This window comes from Mastomys coucha, unplaced genomic scaffold, assembly GCF_008632895.1.
Source record: "Mastomys coucha isolate ucsf_1 unplaced genomic scaffold, UCSF_Mcou_1 pScaffold15, whole genome shotgun sequence".
NCBI lineage: Eukaryota > Metazoa > Chordata > Mammalia > Rodentia > Muridae > Mastomys > Mastomys coucha.
The window spans coordinates 5,906,570-5,916,492 of NW_022196897.1; the positions used below are offsets into that span (position 1 = coordinate 5,906,570).

General features: G+C 38.8%; 1 protein-coding gene across 12 annotated transcripts in view; it reads left to right on the forward strand.

Annotated features, from left to right (window-relative positions):
- Positions 1–9,923, forward strand: part of Mllt10 (MLLT10 histone lysine methyltransferase DOT1L cofactor) — a 140,836-nt gene that overhangs the window by 32,573 nt on the left and 98,340 nt on the right. For 10 of the 12 annotated variants that reach the window (XM_031369092.1, XM_031369094.1, XM_031369093.1 and 7 more), the window contains one exon: positions 2,409–2,463. The exons of the other annotated variants lie outside the window; for them this stretch is intronic. In XM_031369092.1, the coding sequence (XP_031224952.1) occupies positions 2,409–2,463 (55 nt within the window). The remainder of the gene's footprint in view (positions 1–2,408; positions 2,464–9,923) is intronic. 12 annotated transcript variants of the gene reach the window in all.

Genomic DNA, 9,923 nt, shown 5'->3' on the forward strand with positions numbered 1-9,923 from the left:
CAGCTCTAGGGTTGTGTACTGCTTAGGACTTAGGACTGCAGGAGCTCTAGGGTTGTGTACTGCTTAGGACTTAGGACTGTAGCTCTAGGGTTGTGTACTGCTTAGGTCTTAGGACTGCAGGAGCTCTAGGGTTGTGTACTGCTTAGGACTTAGGACTGCAGCTCTAGAGTTGTGTACTACTTAGACTTAGGACTGCAGGAGCTCTAGGGTTGTGTACTGCTTAGGTTTTAGGACTGCAGCTCTAGGGTTGTGTACTGCTTAGGACTTAGGACTGCAGCTCTAGGGTTGTGTACTGCTTAGGTCTTAGGACTGCAGCTCTGGTGTTGTGTACTGCTTAGGACTTAGGACTGCAGCTCTGGGGTTGTGTACTGCTTAGGACTTAGGACTGCAGCTCTAGGGTTGGCTTTGTCCTGTCTACAGTGTCATATAGTTAAAAAAAAAAAACTAAACTCTCATGGTTGTTCTTCTCAAGTTTTCACTTAGTATAGATTCTAGATTCTTTTTGTTTTTATCTGCCATGCATCTCATTCAGTTAGCAATTACTTGTGTTCTTCAGGGGTTATAGTTTTTATTACTATTATTACAGGTTGGTCCTCGTAAGCTTGCCACTCTCAGAAGTCTAAATTCATTTACTATTGATTTTTGATTTTTAAGAAATGTATGATATAGTTCAGCTGATTATAATTATATTTCTTCTCAAATGTTGAGATAGGACTCTATGTAACATAGCCCAGGCTGGCCTCAGATTTATGTAGCTGAGGGTAATCTTGAATTCCTCCTGCCTCTACCTGTTAAGTGCTGGTCTTACAGTTGAGGTCCACCAAAACTGGCCCAGTCCTTTGAAGAACTTACCCCATTCTGTCTCACTGTGTAGCAGTGGCTGGCCTGGAACTTGCTGTGTTGACCAAGCTAGGGTTGAACTCAAGACATTAATTTGTCTCCATCTCCTAAGTATGCATCACCATGCTCAGCAAGCTGATTCTTTATTTAAAAAAAAATGTATTTTTAAGATTTATTTTTGTGTATATAAATAGCTGTGTGTATGCCATTTTTGTGTGCGTATGAGTGTTCATGTATGTTTGTCCATGTGCGCATGTGCCAGCAGAGACTAGAAGAAAATGTCATATCCCCTAGAGCCAGGAGTTAAGAGACATTAGTGAGCCACCTGATATGGGTGCTTGGAACCTGACTTGGATTCTCTGGAAGAGCAGTGTTCTGTACTGCTGAGCCATCTCTCTTGTCCTTTAAGCTGGTTCTTTTTTGGGTTTTTTTGTTTGTTTGTTTCTTTTTTGTTTTTTTCGAGAAGGGGTGAACTCGCTCTGTAGACCAGGCTGGCCTCGAACTCAGAAATATACCTGCCTCTGCCTCCCAAGTGCTGGGATTAAAGGTGTGCACCACCACCACTACCGGGCCTCAGACTGGTTCTTGATGGTAGTAGAAACCAAGACCTACTTGACTACAGTAATTCAAGCCTGTATTCGAGATCGTAGTGATCTTTGTAAATGTCAAAACCTTGTATATGGCCTGTGTTAAAGGCTTTAGATGATTTCCCATAGTCTAGCTGACCTTGAGCACGGTAACCCTTTCAGCCCCGAGCGATGGAGTGCTGCTACCATACCCAGTTTTCCCTCTCTCCAAGTAGGTCTTGCATGTTTCCTGGGATGGTCTCAAACTCTCAGACTATTGACATTCATGCTACAACATCCCAAGGATTTTGTTACTCTTCTACCACATTTGACTCTGGTATTACTAATAGGAAAATTTGGTACTTTGCTTGTGGACCAAGTGGCTTCAATTCATGGAAGTACTACTGGCTAAGTTTCCCAAGTATTGGGATGGCAGGCATGGGCCACTATATATGATTTTAATGTAAACTTTTTCTTTTTTTTTTAAAAAAGGGGGGTCTGCAGAGTTTTTAATGTATATATATAAATTGTTATCTAGTATTAAAAGAAAAATCATTAAGATATTTTAAATGATGGAGAGATGGTCTAGTAGTTGTTAAAAGCACTTGCTGTTTTTGCAGAGGACCTGGGTTAGGTTTTGAGCAATCATATGATAGGTCACAGTCATCCATAATTCCAGTACCAGGGAGGGGATCTGCTGCCCTTTTCCGGCTTTGATGGATACCTTCAAACATGTGGTATGCATGCATGCATACCTATACATACATGTAAAACATTCAAACAAAATAAAAATGAATCTTTTAAAAACAAGTAATATACAGTTAACAGTTACTTTGTCAAAATTGTTCTGGAATACTCCTGGTGGCAATGAATAGAAATGGTATTCTATTTTTGTTAGTTCTGAAGTTGAAAGATATGGTTTTGGTGATCTGAAAAAACTTCATTGCCTTTTCCTTTTCCTTTTTTTTTTTTTGTTTTTTACTTTTAATTTTCTTTAAATAGAGATGTGAGCTGTGTCCCCATAAAGATGGAGCTTTAAAAAGAACAGATAATGGGGGTAAGTACAGTCCTTGAAAAAATACTGAAAATTGGAATGGTAGTTCATACTGTTTTATTAAACATTGTTTGCTAAAATGTTAATAGTGATGTAATTAATTAATTGGAGACAAGGTTTCACCATGTGATCCAGGCTAACCTGAACTCACCATCTTCATGCTTCATTGTTTCATATCTGGGGTTGTAGATGGGCATATTTATGTGTAGTTTAAGTAATTTTCTGAATTCACAGTTTGTCTTCATTGTGGGCAAACTTAAGTATTGGCTGTTTTATGTAGAATGATCCACATTCTTCTACTTAAAAACCTTGATTTATTTTATATTTTGAGACAGGGTCTCAGTATATATTCCTGGCTGTCCTGGAACTCAGTATGTAGACCAGGCTGGCCTCTAAACTCACAGAGATCTGCCTGTGTCTCCTAAGTGCTGGGATTAAGGTGTAAGCCACCACACCTGCTTTGTTTTTGTTGTTGCTGTTCTGAGATAGGACCTCACTAGATGCTAGGGTTACAGGATCAACCTTACCTGGCAAAGTACCCTTACTACTATGTTCCCCCTAAGTGCTAGCTTACAGTACCAACTATACTTGGCAGGATGTGTTCTTTCCTGAGGATTCTGAGCATTTCCTCTTCTGAAAATTCTGAATCTGAAATACTGAAACTGAACACCTTTTGAACATTAGTTTTAGATTTTGGGTATTTGGATTAGTGATGCTTAGATGGTAAAGTCATTGTAAATGTTCAGAAAAATATCTCTGGTCCCAGTCATTTTAGATGAGGACTACCCCATTTTTAGTTTTCATCTTCACTTTAAGTTATCTTTCCTTGAGAACTGTGTCTACTTCTCTCTCCCCGGCCTTTCTTCTGTCTGTTTTTGTTTTGATCCTTTCCTCTAGTCCTTCCTTTCCTGGTGTTAGCTCAGGGCTTAGAGTTTTCTGCCTAGCCCAGCCTGGCCTAAATGTGTGGCAGTTCCCTACCTCTGTCTCATGAGTTCTAGGATTATAGGACTGTTAGTTCTTCATGGCTGGATTAAAGTACTTATCCTTTGTATATCAGTATCATTCTTACCATATAGGCATGAGCTTGTTAAACTATAAAAATTAAAGTGACTGGTAAAGTATCAAGAAAGATAGGGTCTGTTCTCTCCCCGTTAAGATGGTCATAAAGTATTTCTCCCTTAATTTTGTTAGGAATTACACTGGTTTATTTTTGAAAGTAAAATTAGCCTATTTCCCTAACATAATGAGATTTATTTTGTTGAAGATACTGATTTCTGGAGGATAAATGAATAAAGAAGTTGGCACCTGTTCATAAGGGATTAAAACAGTGACTTCTCTTTTTATATTGTTTTTAGCTTTTGGAATTAGTGTTATGGTGGCATTATAACAAATTGGGAAATACTCTTTTTCTGGAGTTATTTCTGTAAAACTAGGATTTTATAATCTTTAAATATTTGGTAGGAATAACAAATACATCCTGAGTTTTCTATAGGTTATTAGTTTGAATAATTGATTTTAGTGATTAAATAATTTAAAATTTTCTAATTGTTTTTTGGTTTGTTTCATTTGGAAACTTTGGCAATTTATTGATTTCCCCAGCTTTAAAACTATTGGTAAAAGTTGATTATTTGGTCTGGAGAGATGGCTCAGTGGTTAAGAGCACTGACTACTCTTTCAGTGGTCCTGAGTTCAATTCCCAGCAACCACATGGTGGCTCACAACCATCTGTAATGGGATCTGATGCCCTCTTCTGGTGTGTCTGAAGACAGCAACAGTGTATACATACATGAAATAAATAAATCTTTTTAAAAAAGTTGATTATTTAACTGTTTACATGTGGTCATAAACTGCTTAAATTCTTAGAAATGTGTCATAGGTGCTTTTCTTATTGAGTAAACATCATAGAGTGAGTATATTTACACAAGCCTAGACATAAATTATATGATGTAGCTTATTGCCTCTAGGTTACAAACATACATCATATTGCTATACTACTGAATAATGTAAATAACACATAGTGGTAAGTTGTTAAAAATCTAAAGAAAGAAAATGTATAACAACTATCTGTACAGGGTACTTAGTGAAGTTTAGGAGACTTGAAATTGTCTTTGGTGAGTAATTGAAGTCAGTGGGGAGGGAATGTGAAGGTCTAAGACAGGAAGGAGGTATTCTGGTTTTGGTTTTTCAAGACAAGGTTGGTTTCTCTGTGCAACCTTGGCTGTCCTGGAACTCACTCTGTAGACTAGGCTGACCCTGAGCTCAGAGATCTGCTTGCTTCTGCCTTCCAAGTGATGGGATTAAAGGCATGCACCACCATTGCCAGGGTAAAAGGTCTTTTTTTTTTTTTTCCCCAAAAGATTGTGTTTTACTATGTATTCCTGGTTGACCTGGAATTCTGTATGTATGAGGTTTATCTTAAACAGAGATCCTCCTGCCTCTTTCTAAGTGCTAGCATTGAACTTGTGTGACACCCCTATCCCGTATCTTCTTTCTCTCTCTTTCTTACACCTTTTAAGTTTTTTGTTAGAAAGAAACTTAGAAACAACACAAGATAATAAGTTCAGGGGTATCAATATCACTCTATTTTCTCTTCGCATACCATCTCCTTGAAAGGTCTTCAGGGCAGACATACTCATGGGCTGAGAATGTAGCTTGTTGGTGAGCACTTGCCTAGCTTGACTGAGGAGCTGAATTCAATCTTTAGTACTGCAAACAAAAGAAAACAAACCCTAAAACACAAGAAACGTGGAGCTGTTAGGACTTGTAGTAATACTGCCTTGTAGAATACCTTCTTAAGGGCCTGATTGAACGTACAGTTAACATATTTTGTTTTTAAAAGTAAATAGAAGGCATACAAATGAAAATAGCTAAAAACATAGAACACACATTAGCCAGTAGCATAATTTTTTCTATTACTAGTAAATATTGTTATATACACACATAGTTGCATGTGAGTAGCATATTGAATGCTAGCATAGTAAGTTTGTTCAGACCCGCATTACTATAAATATGTTAATAATGTAGTGTGCAGGGACTTGTAATGGCTAGAAAAATTTGCCTTTTCTAATAATCTTAGGGGAACATGGTTGTATATGTGGAGTGTCTGTCATTTATCAAAGTGTTATGTCTGACAGTACTGTTAGCTGAAAATAGAGTTTAGTAGTCCCTCCTCCTCCTCTTTTTAAATTTTTTTTAAAATATTTTTTCCTCTTTTTTTTATTTCCAAGACAGGGTTCCTCTGTGTAGCCCTGGCTGTCCTTTAATTCTCTCTGTAGACCAGGCTGGCCTGCAGCTCAGACTTTCCTGCTTCCTCCTCTCAAGGGCTGGGATTTAAGGCGTGTACCACCACTACTAGGCAAGACTGTGTTTGGTTCTTTTTAATAGTTTCTATTTCTTCATCAGTATGTAATTTTTTGTGCACGTGTAAGACAGTTCAGTTGAAGTCTTTACTTAAAAAAATCCACTGTTATACTTTTGTATGAAGAGTTTCTGTTAATATCTCCTGTGAATGAGTCATTCTTAAAAATGTGCTTGTGTGCGTGCACAGAGTGTGCTTGGGTGTATGAATGTCTCTGTAGGAGTGTGAAAATGTGCTTGTGTGCGTGCACAGAGTGTGCTTGGGTGTATGAATGTCTCTGTAGGAGTGTGAAAATGTGCTTGTGTGCGTGCACAGAGTGTGCTTGGGTGTATGAATGTCTCTGTAGGAGTGTGAAAATGTGCTTGTGTGCGTGCACAGAGTGTACTTGGGTGTATGAATGTCTCTGTAGGAGTGTGAAAATGTGCTTGTGTGCGTGCACAGAGTGTGCTTGGGTGTATGAATGTCTCTGTAGGAGTATGAAAATGTGCTTGTGTGCGTGCACAGAGTGTGCTTGGGTGTATGAATGTCTCTGTAGGAGTGTGAAGCCTAGACGTTGATGTTGAGCACTTGTCTTCCTCTCATGGAACCTGGGATTCATTGACTTGCTAGACTGACTGGTTAGCAACTCTCTCCTGTCTGCTTCCCAGCAGAATAATCCATGTGTTGCCTGCCATACCTTATGATTTTGTGGGCACTGGGTTCTCAGTTCAAGTCCTTATGTTTACACAGCAGGCACTTTCCCTACTGAATTGTCTCCCTGTGTCGGCATGCTTTCCTTAATAAACTTTTAAACTTCCTTACTTTAGGATGTATTTATTGAGGCTGTAGTTCAGTACTACAGTACTCTGCTTTGAGATCTATCCTAAGTATTGTAAAACTGAAAACTGGATAGTTGAATGTTAGAATGGGTTAGTTAATTCTGGAGTAAAGTTCCGCTTTTTCAAGTTTACGTTTTGCTGTTTGCTGTGCTCTTTTTTTTTAATTGACTTGTAAATTGTGTATTTTTGTTATACTTGATGAACACTCTTCAGTGAGTGTTTTGATGATTTATTTCCTTGAGCATCTAGTGTAAAATAAATAGTGAGAAAAAGGGAGGGGCAATTAAAAAAGAAATACCGTCTATTTGTGTTTGTACTTTGTGTTTTCTCCAGTCTATCTACCACTCGTCCTTACTTCTCACTTCTTATTTGTACCACACCTAGATTCTAGCCAGAGGGCCATTGAGGGTCTTCTTAGGTCTTAAGTGTAGAAGCTGACTTCTTCCCCTTAGGCAGGTCCGTGGCTCTCCACACCCTTCGGCCCATCCAGGTGTTGTATTCCAATGCACTAGGTTGCCAGAGCGCTCTCTAGTTCTTTTTCTAGTCTTTTGGTACTTAGTCATATGTTTCACCTATATTCTTTTCCTCCAGGCATCTGTGGGTTGAATTTAAGGGCTGCTTTCTCTCTTGAGTGAACTCAGAGAGTGCAAGACAGGCACATCAGTCCTTGGTCGGCTTTCAGACCTTTGAAGAATGGACAGGCATAATTCTTTGCTCATAAACTTGTTTCTGGTTATTCTGCCACCAGAGACTAGAGTCTCTCTACACTGGAAACTCAGTTACATTTAGGATCTCTCGAGCTTTCATATATATATTAAAAGAAAGATTCCAAAGAGCTCCCATCTTTTTTCCCCCTTTAGTTTAGTAGGTGCTTGGTTGTGGCAAACCTTTCACTATTTTCCAGAGTTTAATAAGATAATTTAATAATTTCTATGTACTTTTTTGTTGTTTCTGGTGTGGAACCTGCCCTTGCACCTGCTTCCTTTTCCCATTTTTGGTTGGTGTATATCTGGCTATTCGCATCCTATGTGCATGTGTACATATGCTTATATTTACATAGGTGTAGTCTCATGGCCTAGTGTACATATGCTTATATTTACATAGGGGTAGTCTCATGGCCTAGGTTCTGATTCTACCTTAGCCTCTTTAGTGATGGATTACCACTGGGATCCCTCACCATGCCTTACCCTTTTAAATATATATTTTATTTTTTTGGGGTTATTTGAGACAGGATTTCTCTGTGTGGCCCTAGCTGTCCTGGAACTCACTCTGTAGACCAGGCTGGCCTCAAACTCAGAAATCTGCCTGCCTCTGCCTCCCAAGTACTGAAATTAAAGGCGTGCGCCACCACTGCCAGGCCCTTTTAAATATTTTTAAGCTTTGTCTGGGATTTGGTTAAGGTTTTTGGAGACAGATCTTGTATTTGTTAGGTTACTTTATATCAGTGTACCCAATCCTTCCCATTGAGGTAATAATTCTTAGCTTTCCTTTCTTTCCCTCCCTCCCTCCTTCCCTCTCTCCCTCCCTCCCTTCTTCCCTTCCCTCCTTCCCTTCTTCCCTTCCTTTCCTTCGTTCCTTCGTTCCTTCGTTCCTTCGTTCCTTCGTTCCTTCCTTCCTTCCTTCCTTCCTTCCTTCCTTCCTTCCTTCCTGTAGACTTGTTCTTACCTTCATCTCTCAATTGTGGGCCAGTTCACCTGGCAGTGCTTTATAATCTTTCTTATTTGAAAGATTTATTTCTTTTTATTTTATGTGTATTGTACTTTATGTGTAGGTTTTGCCTACAAGTGTGTGCATACACATAACATACCTGGTCAGAGGAAAGTGTTCAATTTCTGGAGTTAAGAAGGGTTGTGAGCTGTTCTGTGGGTACTAGGCACTAAACCAGGCTTGTCTGCAGGACCAGGAAGTGCTCTTAACCACTGGGCCACGGCTCCAGGCTTGTGCTTTGTGCTTCTTTTTGGAGCTGTCTCAATAGTTCTAGGCTGGCTGGCCTGGAACTCAGTTTGTAGACCAGGCCAGAGATCTGTCTGCTTCTTTCTCCCATGTGTTGGGATTAAAGGTGTGTACCAGCCCACACAGCCTATTGTTTTTAATGTAAGTAACTGTTTGTAGCCAGTATCCATAGAAAGTAGCTATACACACCCCTCCCCCCCATTGAAGCTTTATTTTGTAATGATTTTTCCCTTTTGAGGGACACGATGCTTCCTTTGAAAGTACCTTTTGTCTGTCTGTTCATGGTGATTTGCAACTCCCTTTGCACTGAGCCATCTTGCTTTATTTACATATATTTGATTATAATAAACATACTTATTTTGTGATAACTCAATTGTAGGTCTGTTCTAATTTTCTTAATTTTGTGGGATTTCATTTGTGCTTTTTATTCTGGAAATTGTAATTAATAAATGATGGACATTATTTGTGACTAGTTGTGAAAACTTAGTTTCCTTCCGAGATGATGCGTAAGAAGTATTTGATGCAGAGGATGCTGCTGCTTGTTTAGGACTGCTTAGCTTGTTGAGATGAAGATGGTTAAAGCCTAGTGCTCTTGCTGAGTGCCATGGCATATTAGTTTTCAGTCTTAGCTTCTAGTCTGTCAATGATTCTACTTGCCTTTCTCCATGCTGTACCCCACCTTCCTGGAATTTCATCTTTTTCCAGTTTACTGGAAACTCTTTAGTGCTGCATGAGCTTTTTGTTGTTTGTGATTCATTCATTCATTCATTCATTCATTCATTCATTCATTCATTCAGTGAGTGCATTGTCTTGTCGCTGGTCTCAGCCACACCAGAAGAGGGCATTGGATCCTGTGACAGATGATTGTGGTTGCTGGGAATTAGACTCAGGACCTTTGGAAGAACAGTCAGTGCTTTTAACCGCTGAGCCATCTCTCTCTCCAGCCCCACACTTTTTATAATTAAAAGAAACTTTAACATCAACTGGTAATAGTTCAGATAAAGATTTAAAATAGAAAAATGGCAACCATTATAGGAACATTCAAAATATTGACAGTATAAAAACTAATATATCATATTTAAGATTAGTAAGATTAAGCATATTAACATCCTTTTTCCTCCTTTTTGTTCTTGGTGAGACTAGATCCAACCCTACCCTTGTGTCTACTAGGCAAGTGCTCTGCAGTTGAACTGCTTCTCCAGCCTTTGAAAATTGAAGTTTTAAGCTATAAATTATTGCAAAACTGAGAATGGAACCTAGTGCTTCACACAGTAATCAGGGATACTACTACCTACTGAATTATATATATATATATATATATATATATATATATA